We start from the raw sequence: 16883 nt of genomic DNA, 5'->3' as shown, positions 1-16883 counted from the left end.
TGAAGTACTTTGGTATCTTCCTCACTCCGAAACTGACTTCACTATTTCGTACAAACTACATCCCACTGTTAAATAAGATTAGGACTGACCTTCAGAGGTGGTCCCAGTCTGCCCATTCCTGGTTTGGTAGAATTGGAGTTGTCAAGATGAATATTCTGCCCAGGGTGCTATTTTTGTTTCAAACAATACCTTATGGTATACCCATAGGTTTTTTAAACTACTTAATTCTGTTATTGGTAGATATGTTTGGAATAGAAGTAGACCTAGGCTGCCTAGATCTCTTACTATCAGAACCAAGAGAGAGGGAGGCCTTGCCCTCCCAGACCTTAGGTCTTACTTCAGAGCCACGATGCTGACACGACTATCTGACTGGAAGTATCATAGGGACTCTAAAAAATGGGTGTCCTTGGAAATAGAACTCAGCAGCATGGATCTTTCTTCACAAATATGGATTCCGGGGAAATATAGAAGTCTGTCCAAAAGTACATCACCGTTGTCTCGCTCCACTCTCATGTTATGGGACTCGCTTTGTAAGCTGTTTAAGTGGCCATATAACTCTCCACTCCTTCCCCTGTCCGGACATAACTACTTTCCCCCTGGAAATACCGAACCCGGGATTCGAGTTTGGAATTTTGGTCCACACACCCTACTACATCATGTTACCAACGCGTTAGGGATACTACCTTTGTCTACATTACTCCCCAACTCCAACATCACCTCAATGGATCACTGGAGGTACAGACAACTAGCAGCTTTTGTTCGCTCTCTTCCGAAACCTCTGAGATCTCTCGCGGAGCTATCTCCTATGGAAGTTGCATTTTCAGAAGACCAACCAGTGGAGAAACCTGTGTCATACTTTTATCAGTCTTTGATTAAATTGATCTCTTCGACCGTCCCAATGTTCATACACAACTGGGAAGTTGATTTACAAAAATCACTACAGCCAAACCAAAAGTCCACCATTCTTCTTTTAGCCCACATGTCCTCCAGAGCATCCAGACTTGCAGAAGTGAACTACAAAATACTGACAAGGTGGTATTACACGCCGGTTATTCTACATAAGTTTTTCCCACAAACATCTCCATTGTGTTGGAGGGGCTGCGTAGAAAGGGCAACCCACGCCCACATATGGTGGTTCTGCCCTCTGATCCGTCCATTTTGGCTGACCATTTTACACTGGATCAAAGAAATCCAAGGATGGGAGGTTCCTAATGACCCGTGGTATGTCTTGTTCCATTGCACAGGTAAACCAATTGGACCTTATAAAAGATCAATTACTCCACACTTACTCAATGCTGCAAAGGCACTCATTCCTTTATACTGGAAAAAAACTTCCATCCCAACACTACGCAAATGGTTACTGAAAGTGGATCATGTCTACTATATGGAAGACATAACCCTCACCTTAAAAAACAAATCAGATCTAGCAAAGAAAATATGGTCCTGTTGGTTTGCCTTCAAATATACTACCGCGTATGCGGATATTATGTTTCAGCCCGCGTGAAGTTGCACATAGATTTTATTATCAATGAATGAAGGACTATGGACCTGGACGGATTTACTCCCCTCCTTCCCTCCCCCGTCTCTCCCCCCCCCCCCCCCCCTTGTCCACCTCCCGCCTCTTCTCTTCACTTTATCTTACTCCTTTTCCTTTTTATTTCGATGAGACGTTATAGGAAGAGGTATGCTATTGTTTGTTTATATACGTGTCAAGTGTTCTCCAAACCATTCATGTATGTATATTGGATGTTATTTGATTTAATGAACATGTATGCTTTTTCTTTTCTTTCTTTCAATAAAAACTAATTAAACAAAAAAGATGGCACATCAGCCATACACCAGTCAAGTCTGCACACATTCACTTCTTGGCATGTACACAAAGATATACACATGTGAAAGACCATAGTACATAACATTTTAAACTTATTTAATCAATTTCTTAGACTTTTACAAACTGGACCATAAAACAGTCTTTCTCAGCTAGGGTTTTGTGGAAACCTAGGGTTGCTGCATAGGTCGCCATGGGCTCCTTGGGCAGTGAGCAATAGCAGATTGATATCCCACCTACAATGATCACCAATATAACCTGACAGTTCCCACTTTCATCTAGTAGCAGGGGATGACATTTACATGGCCACCGATGTAAGGGAACAGTTCCCACTGACATCCAATAAAAGGGGGTGATTTCTACACTTTCCAGAGATGTATGGGAACAATTTCCATTGACATCCAAAGGTAGGGGGTCACTTCTACACTGGCCACCAATGTAAGGGGGCCTCTCTCCACTGACCACCTATTTAAGGGGGCATTTTTCCATTGACCACCAATGCAAGGTGACACTTTTCCAATGCCAACTAGTGCAAAGGGGACGCTACAATTTTTTACAGCTTGATTTTGTTTGTTTTTTTACCTTCATTAACTGTTTACTTTAACAAGTAAAAAAAGTTAAGAAAGGATGCAATAGACACTGGGGTTAATTTACTAAAACTGAAAACTAAAAAAAAATCAGCTTCCAGGTTGTATTGTCAAAACTTAATTGAACAAACTGAAATCAGAAGATATTTGGCTACTATGCATAGCTGCACCAGATTTGCACTCTAGTTTTAGTAAATCAACCCCACTATGTAGTATACAGAAAGTATTTGTTCTGTTTTCAGTGGAAGGTGATGATGAAATCTCCATCTAACAGTCTCTTACTTTCATTACCACTGCCTAGCAAAATTATACATTGGCACTTCAAATTTTACATTCATCTGACGTCTGATACAAAGAAGGGTTGGAGCCATCAGAAAGAAGAAGAGAATCTCACGTGAAATTCACAAAGCGTAATGGATTATTGTGGCCTGCTTACATCCCCTGCCAACAAAAATACTATGTATATTTATGGTAGTGGTCTTCTTTAATATTGGTTATGTTGTTAACCACAGAGTAGAATATACTCATAGCTCCCAACTATCTCTAATCAGAACTGCTGTATAAAAGTTACAAAAAGCAGAAGTGCTTAAATCAGACAAATCACTTTCAGACTGCATAGAACTGTTTTACTAAACCAGAAATATCTGACATTTTTACTAGATGGGAAAATATGTGTCATATACACAGTATATTTTCCTGCTTTATATATGCAATGTACAGTACTGTATATGCATATACTGTATACAGTGGGTATAGAAAAGATCACCCCTTTATAATAATCACATTTTGTTTCTTTGCAGCCTGAAATAAAGACAGACACAGTTTCTGTTTTATCCAGTTGTGTTTACTAGTTCAACTTAATACATCCAAGTGAAAGATACAACACCAACATGTCAGAACAGAAAAAAAGTCAAAAACAGAACAGCTCACAATCCAAAAAACACCAATCTTACAGTAAAGCATGGAGGTGGTAATATCCTGTTATGGGGGTGTTTCTCTGCAGCAGGGACTGGATCACTTGTCAGGATAGACCAAAAATGGATGGGGCAAAATACCATTAAATTCTAGAAGAAAATCTGCTGTCCTCTGCCAGAAAGTTGTCAATAGGGAGAGTTACCTTCCAACATGACAATGATCCAAAGCACACAGCCAAACTTACTTCACAGCAGTGGTGGCTGGTGAAGTTTTAGGATGGGGGGGCGCCAGACCCCGCCCTTCCTTTTTGACCCCTCCCACTCTGTGAAAATGGATGTGGTTTTCATCAAAATAGTGGGCGTGGCTCTAAGGTGGTGTGGTTAGAGTCTGAGATGAAGGAGGGATGGAGGGAGAGGGAGGGAGAGAGGGAGGGAGAGAGGGAGGGACAGCAGGCCAAGATCCTACACAACCATAGAAATATGTGTGTTCTAGAAAGTTTAACAATCAGCAGATAAAGATACTCCAAACACCTGGTGTTAGCACTTCAATCATCCTGGCACCATGGTTGTTATGGTGTCAGGATGATTGAAGCGCAATATTTCTATTATTACATTGTAATATAAAATTAAATCATTCAACTCACCATAATGCAGAATCAGTGGGAGCCCTGAGCATGTCACCTGCCACGTTACCTGCCACCAGATGCCATCAGGTGTCCCCAGCGGAGTCCGTCCTTAAATCAGGTGCCCCCAGTGGAGTCTGTCCTTACATCAGGTGCCCCCAGCAGAGTCCGTCCTTACATCAGGTGCCCTAAGCGGAGTCCGTCCTTACATCAGGTGCCCCCAGCGGTGTCCCTCCTTACATCAGGTGCCCCCAGCGGAATCCCTCCTTACATCAGGTTCCCCCAGGGGAGTCCCTCCTTTCATCAGGTGCCCCCAGCAGTGTCCCTCCTTACATCTGTGTCCCTGTCAGGGGAGTCCCTCCTTACATCTGTGTCCCGGTCAGCGGAGTCCCTCCTTACATCTGTGCCCCCGTCAGCGGAGCCCCTCCTTACATCTGTGTCCCCAGCGGAGCCCCTCCTTACATCTGTGTCCCCAGCTGTGCCCCTCCTTACATCTGTGTCCCCAGCTGTGCCCCTCCTTACATCTGTGTCCCCAGTGGAGCCCCTACATACATCTGTGTCCCCAGCAGAGTCCGTCCATACATCTGTATCCCCAGCAGAGCCACTCCTTACATCTGTGTCCCCAGCGGAGCCTCTCCTTACATCTGTGTCCCTGTCAGCGGAGTCCCTCCTTACATCTGCGTCCCCAGCGGAGTCCTTCCTTACATCTGTGTCCCCGTCAGCGGAGTCCCTCCTTACATCTGTGTCCCCGTCAGCAGAGTCCCTCCTTACATCTGTGTTCCCAGCGGAGCCCCTCCTTACATCTGTGTCCCCAGCAGAGCCCTTCCTTACATCTGTGTCCCCAGCGGTGCCCCTACTTACATCTGTGTCCCCAGCGGAGCCTCTCCTTACATCTGTGTCCCTGTCAGCGGAGTCCCTCCTTACATCTGTGTCCGCAGCGGAGTCCCTCCTTACATCTGTGCCCCCCAGCGGAGCCCCTACTTACATCTGTGTTCCCAGCGGAGCAGCAGGGTCCTCCTCACATCTGTGTCCCCAGCGGAGCAGCAGGGTCCTCTTTACATCTGTGTCCACAGCGGAGCAGCAGGGTCCTCTTTACATTTGTGTTCCCAGCAGCACAGCACTACTTCAAACCGCGTCTGTGCTATTTCCTGACTTTCTCTGTGTGTTCAGTGGAGAGGGGAGGGGATTAGTCCTTATGGCGGCCATCTTTTTGTAGCCCACCAGAAGTGACTTTTTTTCTCACACTGAGAACAAAGCACCCGACCAGGTGTCGGGCAGATGCTGCTTGGCACGATCGATTGTGCCGGAAAGCAGCTCAAAACCCCACCAATGAAGCGTCACATCTGCAATCTCGTGATTGCATTGACGTGGCACTTCCCATAGTGCACTGTGTCCAGCGCCCGAACACAGTGCACTTCGTTAAAGGACATTTTAAAAAAAATATTTTTCTTAAAGGGGCCGTGATTCACACCTTTGCAGGTTGCAATTTGCATATTCCAGATGCATTTTTCAATACATGTTTTTGATCCACTGAAGTCTATGGACCCAAAAACCAGAAAAATGTCTCTGGTCCTTTCCATAAAATGCAAACATGTGAACTACATCCATAGGAAACCATGTTAACCACTTAAGGACCGAGTCTCTTTCTGAGATTGGTGTTTACAAGTTATAAACAGGTTATATTTGCTAGAAAATTACTTAGAACTCCCAAACATTATATATATTTTTTTCTAACACCCTAGAAAATAAAATGGCGGTTGTTGCAATACTTTTTGTCACACCGTATTTGCGCAGCGGTCTTACAATCGCACTTTTTTTGGAAAAAGTTTACTTTTTTTAACTAAAAAAATAAGACAACAGTAAGGTTAGCCCAATTTTTTTTATATTGTGAAACATAATGTTACACCGAGTAAATTGATACCAAACATGCACGCTTCAAAGTTGTGCCCGCTCGTGGAATGGCGACAAACTTTTATCCTTAAAAATCTCCATAGGCGACGTTTAAAAATTCTACAGGTTGCATGTTTTGAGTTTTGAGAGGAGGTCTAGAATTATTGCTCTCGCTCTAACGATCACAGCGATACCTCACATGTGTGGTTTGAACACCATTTTCATATGCGGGCGCTGCTCACGTATGCATTCGCTTCTGCACGAGAGCTTGGCGGGACGGGGCGCGTTTAAAAAAAAAAATTTCTTATTTATTTTACCTTTTATTTTTGATTTTTACACTGTTCTTTAAAAAAAAAAGGGTCACTTTTATTCCTACTACAAAGAATGTAAACATCCCTTGTAATAGAAAAAAAGCATGACAGGACCTCTTAAATATGAGATCTGGGGTCAAAAAGACCTCAGATCTCATATTTACACTAAAATGCAATAAAAAAAATGTAATGTCATTTAAAAAAAACAAAACTGTCCCTTTAAGAGCACTAAAACATGCGGGGCAGAACGTCACTTCCGCCCTGCAATGATATGGAGACGGGTGGGGGCCATCTTCCCCTCACTTGTCTCCATGTCTGGCTAGGGTGAGGATCTGATTGCCTCCGCCGCTACCAACGGCACCGGTAAGCGGCGAAGGGGACCAGACAGCAGCCGAATCCGCCGCAGAGGCCACTTTTATCTTGAAGCGGACCTCCCGCTGAAGAAGAGGATACCGGGGTTATGGTAGCTAGCTGCTGTTATTAGATATCAGCTCTGTCTGTTATTAGACCCGAAAAACTGCATATTCTGTGGATGGGTCTGTTGTCTGGAGCTCGATGGGTAGAGTCTTGATGTCAGTAGACTCCCCGCCCACATCTACACTCCCCTTGTCAATGTGCATATTCTCCTGTGTATTTCTTACACTGAACTTCTGCTATTATCTCTAACATCCAGTGAAGAGACAGGAAAATAACCACATGACTTCAGCATGCCAAATCATGCTGAGGTGTGGAACACCCAATCCTTGCAGAGCTGCTGAAGAAAGGAGTGGGGGAGGGAATTAAAAAATAATGCATGTCTTAGGCTAGTGCACGAGATGTAAATCACCTGTCACTCACAGCAAGGGGGAGGATTTGACAAAGTTTTTCTCAGTTTGTCAAGATTTATCTCACTGAACAATAAAAGGAGGATTGCTCAGAGCTGGATTAACTCTATGTGGCAAGATTGGGCTCAAATGATAGGAAATCTTATACTCTATTTTTAGTTTTGGATTCAGTAGAGATGGTTTAGAACGCTTGTCAGTTTTTATTGCTGTTTGTGACCCTGTTAGGGAGATTCCCCCTCTATATTTGTCAGGTTTACCATTATCATCGAAAGTGAAAGTAAAAGAAAATCACAAATTTTGGATTGTCCCTAGAAAAGTAATAGTGGGGAAATCTTCCAATGGGCACACTAGTTCTGGGGACCTGGAGGGATTCTCTTAATTTGCAGGGAATACTTCTCACTTCCTGTTTGGCTATGGGACAGGAAATGAAGGAAAATCTCCGCAATGGGACACAGGTGGCGAAAAAAATCTCACAGGGGTTATAACCATCCCTTGCTCTGTCCAAAATAAGAAAACAAGTTTTGCCTATAGTTCTGCTTTAAAGCCCATTGAAAATCTGTGGAATGACTGCAGTCCCAAATGGTCACCATCACATTTAACTGAACTTGAGCAGTTCTGCAAAGAAGAGCGGGCAAATACTGCAAAGTCTAGATGTGCAAAATTAGTAGAGACATATCCCAACAGACTAAAGCCTGTAATTAAAGCAAAAGGAGGTTCAATAAAATATTGACACACTCTTTCCAAATCAGTGATTCTGTTTTTGATTTTGTTTTTGTTTTTTCTGACATGCTGGTTTTATAGCTTTCACTTGGATGTTATAAGTTGCACTTATAGTTGCACTGAGTACAGCTGGATAAAACAAAAATTGTGTTGGTTTTCATTCCAGGCTGCAAAGCAACAAAATGTGATTATTTTAAAGGGGGTTGACAAACTACTTTCTTCAGATTCAATAGCAGTCAGCAGGCCAAGAGTTCAAGAACAATATTAGCTAGTAGTGTCTCCGCAAGTGATTAAAGACGAACTAAACTCTGGAAGCTTTGCCCAAAAAAAAAAAAAAAAAAAAAAAAGGCAGGCAGAGGAAAAGGGACTAGACATCAGTATAGATCCCTACGCACTGTGCGGGCTCCATTGTGCTCCAGGGAATCTGTCCGCTGACCCCCCGCAAGCAGATGGCTGCTCCGTGCCTGCTCCGTTTATGCAGAGCAGACACAGCCTGTTCTCCTCTATGGGCGGTCAGATGTAAACGGACCACCTGTCTGTTTACACCCAACTGCCATCTGATCCGATCCACTAAACAAATGGGGAATGGATGTCTATCTGTCCGTTTTCAGAGTGGCCAGGATCGGAACGGATATCAACGGGTGTCAACTGACAACGTGCGTTGACGCCCACTTCTCCACAAAGGAGACTAGAGGGTCTGATCGGGTTTGCCTGAAAAACTGCCATGCGGACCAAATTGGGTGGTCTGTGTGACAGGGCCCTATCACTTGGAATGTTGCAAATACTCTTGCGCAGACCAAACATATAGTCTACCCAAAAATCAGAGCTGTCAAGAGATCCGTGAAAGTAGGTTTGTAATGAAGGTTAAAAGGAGTTGTAAAGGCAGAGGGTTTTTTATTGTAATGCACTCTATGCATTACAATAAAAAGCCTTCTGTGTGTGGTAGCAGTCCCAGCACCCCCTAATACTTACCTGAGCCCCATCTCTGTCCAGCAATGTCCACGAGTCCCTCGGCCATCTGGCACTCTCCCCCCTGATTGGCTGAAACACAGCAGCGGCGACATTGGCTCCGGTGGCTGTCAAAGTCAGTTAACCAATTAGGGGAGCGAGTGGGTGGGGCCAAACGGCAGCTCCATGTCTAAATTGACACACGGAGCTGCAGCTCGGCTCGGGTGCCCCCATAACAATCTGCTTGCTGTGGGGGCACTCGACAGGAGGGAGGGGCTAGGAGAGCTGAAGAGACTACCAAGAAGTGGAAGATCCAGGCTGCCCTGTGCAAAACCAACTGCACATAGCAGGTAAGTATGACATGTTTGTTATTTTTATTTTTTTAAACAAGCCTTTACAATCACTTTAAGGCCTCGTTTACACAAGGTGTACTATATATAGTATGGCTATGCAAGGCTTTGTTTACCTGCATAGGGATGCCCAGATTTTCCATGGATCCCAATGCAAACAGTCCTATTGATGTCAGTTGGGACACAGCAGCTGCAAAGGCACGGTCGCTGTGTCCCGATATGACATCCATGTGACAGCATGAATTCGGGGACACTCACACACATGGATGTTAATATTTGGACAACAGCGGCTGTGTTCGTGCAGCCGCTGTGTCTCATTTACATCAATGGCTCTGCCTGTTCAGGGTAAACATGGCCATGAACGGAACATATGGTATAGTACACTTTGTGTGTACGAGACCTAACTTTGCCTAGGATTTTCTTTTTATCGTATGCTCAGTCTGAATTTTCAAGGTTTGTGAAAGGACTTCTCCATTCCTGTAATATATCATTTCCGGTCAACTGTCTAAGGCTGGCTTCACACCTTCACCCTGTGTTCGCAACTTCACACACACATTACACAATGCACTGTATCACACCATAAATGCTTTAGTGTGTTGCGGTGCCCTTTATTTTGAACCAAGCACACCAAAGCTCACCCAAGCACACCAAAGCAAAGCACCTGTGTTGAAGCATACTACAACATGCTATAACGCACAACCTGCATTGTGGTGCACTGTGTTAGAAAACTACTGCTGGTGCAGTTTTTTTCTTCATTGTGCTGCAATGGTAACCCAATTTAAATGAATGAAATGACAATGTCTAATACTGTGTGTGCGTTAACTCGCCTTGAAGGGAGCCAGCTTAAAGTGGATTAAAAAAACAAGAAAAAAAAAACCTGTAAGACAAAGGCACAATGAGCTAGTATGCATCACATACTAGCTCATTATGAAATACTTACCTTAGATTGAAGCTGTTGCAGCAGACACCGATGTGACCGCCGACATGTCTCCCGGAGTTATTTCTGGGTTCACGATGCCGTCACTCCCGCGCATGCACACGGGAGCCGATGGTCATGGCACCGGCCCTGAAGAAACAGCACAAGCAGGCCATTTCTTCCGTGCGCATGCCCCAATGACGTCGGCGCAAGCGTATATAAGAAGGCCAGTATGGTGGCCTGAATTTATGGGAGGAGCCCGGAGGGTATTTAAGCAGCCCACTCACAAATGCTCTTTGTCGGTTTAGTGCGCGATACTACACGTCACTGGGCTGACTCTTCCCAGCTCACCTCATGTTCGTGAGTCTGTGCATTCGATCGCAAGTGCATTGCAGCTTCTACATTCGTGGTCTTAGTCGGCGGTTCCCGCTCACTGTCGCAGTTAGTATTCAAACCTTTCGATACCACCGTATCAATTGCAATCTTGCGATTCGTTATGCTTCCTATTCTGCATCCCTTTCATAAAAAACCTGCCTCCGAGTTGTTGTCCCGACATCATCCGGCACAGGCGTAGTACATTCATACATTCCTTCTGCCAAACGTACAATAAATTTGTAAATACAAGTTACCGTGTTTGTCATGTCAAAATTAGTGGCCACTCGTGATGTCGCCCGTACCATGTGTTCGGTTCACGCACTTCTCGCGTTCTATTTTCTACACCAAACCTTGTTGTTTTGCCTTGTGCAAAGCATCACGCCACACCTTCCCGATATGTTGCACTCCAGCCACAGTCTGCTGCAAACTCAATCGCATGGCCCACTGTCACAAGTAAGATTTGTTACCACATTCTTTATATCCTATCAATTCATTACCATTCGTTGTCTCCCATATACTTTGTTAGTTCCTCCTACAGAACCTGCGAATCAAACGGACGGTATCCTCATCCCTTATTATACTGCTCACTTAAGGGTACGGTAAGCCGCCAAACAAACCAGGTGTTTCTATCCTTTTCTCAGTAACCCAATTCTCATTCGTTGAGACCCTTGCAGCTATGCAAAACCGTCTCAGCAGCCTGTCACGCAATATCGTCTCAGCCACCCCTCACACATTAAATAAATAAATAAAAATAATAATATGTAATAAACCTTTACCACCACGCAACCTCGGGCCAGCAACCTGACACCTGTTGAGACCCTTGTAACCATGCAAAGTCGCCTCAGCAGCCTGACGCCCTTGTTGAGACCCTTGCAAACGCAGCATGGTCTCAGCAAACCTCTCACGCATCAAAAAACCTTTGACACCACGTAATCTCGGCCTAGCAACCGGACACCTGTTGAGACACTTGCAACCATGCAAATTGTCTCAGCAGCCTGACACTCTTGTTAAGACCCTTACAAAACGCAAAATCTTCTCAACAACCTCTCACTTGTCAAAAAAATAAATTAATTAATTAATTAATTAATTAATTAATAATAAATAAAACCCCCTTTGTCACCATGCAATCTCGGCCCAGCAACCTGACACCTGTTGAGACCCTTGCAACCACGCAAAATTGTCTCAGCAGCCTGACACCCTTGTTGAAATCCTTGCAAACACAATACCATCTCATCAGCCTAACACTCATCAAGACCCTTGCAACCACGCAATACCGTCTCTGGCAACCTCCCACTCATCAATACCTTTGTGACCACGCAGTCTCACCCAGGCAACCTTACATTTATTGAGACCCTTGCAGCCAGACAAATCGTCTTAGCAGCCTCACACTCTTCGAGACTCTTGCAAACGCAATATTGTCTCTGCAAACCCGACACCCATTGAGACCCTGCAGTCATGCAATATTGTCTCAGCAGCTTGACACTCATTTGAGAACCTTGCAAAACACAATATCGTCTCAGCAATCTCACATTCGTCTAGACCTTTGCGACCACGCAATCTTGTCTCAGCAACCTGACACCCATTCAGACCCTTGCAGCCATACAAAATCGTCTCAGCAGCCTGACACTCATTTGAGACCCTTGAAAAACGCAATATCGTCTCAGCAACCCCTCACTCGTCGTGATCTTTGCAACCACGCAATATCATCATAAAGAAAAAAAAAAAAAAGAAACCTCAAACTCATTGAGACCCTTGCAATCACGCAATATCATCTCAGCAGCCTGACACTCTCTGAGACCCTTGCAACCACGGAATGCCGTCTCCGCAGAATTGTCAGTTTATCTTTTTTTTTTTTTTTTGACACATTTTTTGGTGGTATTTATTTACTTACTGGGTTTGTTATTTTTTGCTTTTATTTTTTAAACGATAAAAGGCTAAACATTTTGAAAAGAAAAAAATGTTTTTCTTAGTTTCTGTTATAAAATTTAGCAAATAAGTAATTTTTCTTCTTTACTAACGTGCGCTGATGAGGCTGCACTGTTGGGCACTGATGAGGCTGCACTGATGGGCACTGATGAGGCTGCACTAATGGGCACTGATAAGCTGCACTGATTTGCAATGATGGGGCTGCACTGATCATCAGGGGACTGATGATCAGTGCCCTGATTATCAGTGTAAATGTGCCCTGTCAGCCTGACTGTTAATCGGCTCTCCTTTCCTTACACAGTGACAGCGCTTGACTAAAGGAATGCCGATAACCAGCAAATTTTTTTTTACATGTGATCAGCTGTGATTGGATACAGCTGATCACATGGTAAAGGGCCGCTGTGATTGACCCTTTACCTCAATCTGTGATCAGCTGTGTCCAAAGGACACAGCGATCACAGGGGGCACGCGGAAGGCGTGTTCTAGGAGCATATCCATGGATGCCCTCCCAAAACAAGAGAGCCGCTCTGTAGCTGTCTTTCGGCTATGGCCCAGTAATAAAGTGGTTAAGGATGTCACCAACACCCCCACCCCTTTGTTGTGTCTGGCTACAGGGTGGGCCGGTGGTCTGCTATCACTTGACAGTTTCCTGTGGGGTTTGAGATAACCTGGGTTTGCCCTGTATCTTCATCGCTAAACTTAACCACATCCTACATTTACTATCCGAAACAAAAAAAATTCTGGCTGTACATACACTTCTAATGTTAGGCTTGGATTTAATGCTTAGCATTTCTGTGTAAAGGGGTTAACTTTAAAAGATAGGTTGACAAGTTAGGTTTAGGGACAGACAAGGTTAGGGAGTTAATAAGTGTTGAAGTATTGAGGGAACGTGAGTGCTTCACAAACTCCATAAAAACAGGAAGCATGAAAGCGCACATCTGATAGCAATGACACTAATGCCATCAAGATCACCATTATCATTACACTCACTCTGCCATCTCTGTAATTAAAGTTTATTTCTGGAAACAGTTCTCCCGACTGTTACAATGTCCTCTCTAGTTTGTTTACGCCTAACTGTCATTTGTCATTTTAAAACTACAACTAGATATTTCTCCTGTAATAACAGTCCGCTATGTGGAAAGAACGATCACAAAGTATATCACAGAGAATATCATTACATTTTAAACTTACCAAAATAAAGACAAGGCGCAGGGTGACCATGGCTGCTGCTTCGTATTGCTTGTACTGAAACTGAAAGTACAGACATGAAACTTGAGGAGGAGCCTTTAAGAAAGTCATGTGAGTTCACAGAAGACATGACATGCCTGAACATATCTGACTACTTGTTTGTTTCTTCTTGTTAGAGACACACTTCCTTGTTTGTAAATATGATTCATTTATTATAAAATAAAGTGAATCTAAAAGCAAAACTTTTAAAATTTTGGACAGAAAGGAGAAGGACACTTTGAATTTGTATCCAATCAGACTGGCCCTTGCACTACATAGTTGAAAGTAAATCTAAGGCTTCTTTCACACTTGTAAAGCGACAAAGTCGTGCGACTCGCATTGCAAATTTTACAGTGCGATTTTGATGTGACTTTTGGTGCGACTTTGATCTGACTTTACATTCTCTGGGGCAAAGTCGCATCAAAGGTCGGATCAAAGTAATGCAGGAACCTTTTCTGAAGTTGCAGCGACTTCAATAGTATCAGTAGGTATGGCTCTCATAGACATACATTGAATTTCACATGTCCTGCGACTTGGGGTCTCACAAGTCGGATCCCAAGTCGCAGAAGTGTGAAAGGAGCTTTAAGGAAATTTTACAGATATTGTACAAGAAAATTGTATAATGTATGGCTAGCTTTAAAGAAAGTCCCAATTTTTGGGTTGTTGCCAAAACAGGAATAGAGGGGAAATCTTCCAATGGGGACACTGTTCTTCTGGTTCTGGTACCCTGGTGACAACCATGAGTGTTTCTCACTGTGGAGGGATTTCCTCCCACTTCCTGTTTTAGCTATGGGATAAGAAGTGAAGAGAGATCTCCCCAATGAGACACAGATGGCAAAAAAAAATCTTACAGGGGTTATAGCTCTCCCTCCTGCTCCATACAGATGGGCTGAATATAAATTATTATGAATTATTGTTCTGACACAGTGTCCACAAACATTGGTCAGGCTACAAACAAAGTAACATTGTTTGATTTTGTATGTAGTCTGTTTCATTCATCTGCAGATCAAAGACATGAGATTTGATCTGCATACTTTCACTACTACCCATACATTGCTGGATTGCCTCCGACATCAACCGGGTACTGCTTTTTATGGCTGACGGTCGGCTATCTTGTAAAAGCAATCCTAGCAGCTAACTAGCCACTGGATTGCTTTTACAAGCAGTAGGATGGAACAAAAACCCCCCCCGCCACCTCCAGCCGCTGGCTTGGGGACTCCCATCCCACTGGGATCATCTTTGATTGGCTCTCCGCTATGGTAACCCGGAAGCGCTGACCTGACATCACTTCTGGTTTACCTAGATGTCAACGAAGCCATTTTTAAAAAATCAAAAGCATTCAAAAACACAGATCTTGGTGTTTTGAATGCTTTAAGGGCAAAGGAGGGATTCAGGGTCTTATAGACCCCAGATCTCTCCATAAAGAGAACCATGCCCATTGCTGTCACAAGAATGTTTACATTCCTTGTGACAGCAATAAAAGTGATCACAATTTTTTTAAAGCAACAGTGTAAAAAAAAAAAAAAAGAAGAAGAAAATAATAATTAAAAATATATATTTAAAGTGCCCCTCATCCCCCGTGATCATGTGCAAAGACGAACTTGCACGTCGGTCCCACGCGTACGCAAGTAGCGGTCATCCGACACATGTGAGGTATCACCGCGAAAGTCAGATTATGGGCAGTAATTCTGGCACCAGACCTCCTTTGTACATCTGAAATGGTAACCTGTAAACGCTTTAAAGGCTTTGCCTATGGATAGGAAAAGTGACACTGTTTGTCGCAAAATTTTAAAGTGTGACATGTTTGGTCTCTATTTAGTAGGTGTACCATCATCTTTTATACTTTACAGAAAAAAAAAAGGGTTATATATTGTGGTTTTTTGCATTAAAATTCACAAAAAAAACTGCAGCACAAATTTTCCCCCCAAAAAATGCAGCACAAATGTTGTGTATAATAAAAAATTGCAACGACTGCTATTTTATTCTCTAGGGCTTCTGCTTCAAAAAAATATATAACGTTTCTAAAAATGTTTCCAAAAAATACTAATGGTTACATGTAAACAAAAAGAGACAAAAAAGGCTCTGGTCTGGAAGTGGTTATAGCGACTTGACAAAAAAATTTATTTTTTTAATGCTGTTCTATTTTAACCTCTTATTAATCCTTAGTTTCCTGATATGTGTCCACTTTTTATCTTGTACTACAGGTAAGCTTATAATAACGCTTACCTTTAGGTACAGTAAATATCTCCTAAACGTGCAGTAAATATCTTCTGTTTAGTGTGTCAGCTAATGATGTCACCGGTGCCTATGCACTGGTGTCCATTGAGAGAGCTGTGACATGGCCATGACTCCCGCACACATGGGCGAGAGTGATGTCATTGCAGCTTGGCCATTCAGACGGACAGAGCCCGCAACCTGGCCACACATACTGCAGTGACTTGCATTTTACTGCACTGGAAGAATGCAGGTCACCGCAAGGACACTCAGAAAACAATTGTTTTCTATGTGTCCTGTTCACAGCTGGTGTCTTGGGCAGCGTGGTGCGTTAAAAATATTATACATATGTACAGAAATGCATGTAAATGCACATCAACATAATGCAAATCTTTTTATTATTTTTTCCCTTACAAGGACCCATAACAATTTATTGTGTCATCAACATAGATAAAAATGCACACCAAAGGAAAGCAAGGCACATCTATTTTTCGAGCATGTATACCAGCTTGTGCTACTGAGCTGTGTAAATAGGCTTTTTGCTTAAAGCGGTAGTAAACACACAGAGCTGCAGGGGGCTGTGATGTGAAGGGAGGCCAGAGTGACAGGGGGCTGTGATGAGAAGGGGGGTGGGTGGGCCAGAGATGCAGGGGGCTGTGATGAGAAGAGGGGGTGGGTGGGCCAGAGCTGCATGGGTCTGTGATGAGAAGGGGGTGGGTGGGCCAGAGCTGAAGGGGGCTGTGATAAGAGGGGGGGTGGGTCAGAGCTGCAGAGGGCTGTGATGAGGAGGGGGGTGGGTGGGCAAGAGCTGCAGGGGGCTGTAATGTGAAGGGAGGCCAGAGTTACAGGGGGCTGTGATGAGAAGGGAGGTGGGTGGATCAGAGCTGCAGGGGGCTGTGGTGAGAAGGTGGCGTGGATGAGCCAGAGCTGCAGGGGTGTCAGAAACCATGAATCAGACCGAGACAGAAGTGCAGTTAAAATCACACTTGTTTAATAATAGTAATAAAAGGTAAACAGAGCAACGTAGTCAAATCATAGCCAGAGTTCGGTAACCAGAGCGAATAGTCAGACAAGCCAGGACATCAGCGAGCCAGAGATCAGCGTACTTCAGGACAGGCCGGGAAATCAGGAAACCAGAGAATCAGCGTAGTGGAACAGCAAGCAGGATCAGGAACCAGAAGGGACGTCAGACAAGCAAGTCTTCAGCAGGTACACAGGAGAGAGTCTCTG

General features: G+C 43.8%; 1 protein-coding gene across 1 annotated transcript in view; it reads right to left on the bottom strand.

Annotated features, from left to right (window-relative positions):
- Positions 1–13534, bottom strand: part of FAS (Fas cell surface death receptor) — a 111643-nt gene extending 98109 nt beyond the window's left edge. The window contains exon 1 of the mRNA XM_073596364.1: positions 13404–13534. Coding sequence (XP_073452465.1) covers positions 13404–13511 — 108 coding nt within the window. The 5' untranslated portion in view covers positions 13512–13534. The remainder of the gene's footprint in view (positions 1–13403) is intronic.
- Positions 13535–16883: the final 3349 nt, after the last annotated feature.

The sequence above is a fragment of the Aquarana catesbeiana genome, linkage group LG08 (genome assembly GCF_042186555.1).
Source record: "Aquarana catesbeiana isolate 2022-GZ linkage group LG08, ASM4218655v1, whole genome shotgun sequence".
NCBI lineage: Eukaryota > Metazoa > Chordata > Amphibia > Anura > Ranidae > Aquarana > Aquarana catesbeiana.
This window is presented reverse-complemented; position numbering and strand designations above follow the sequence as displayed.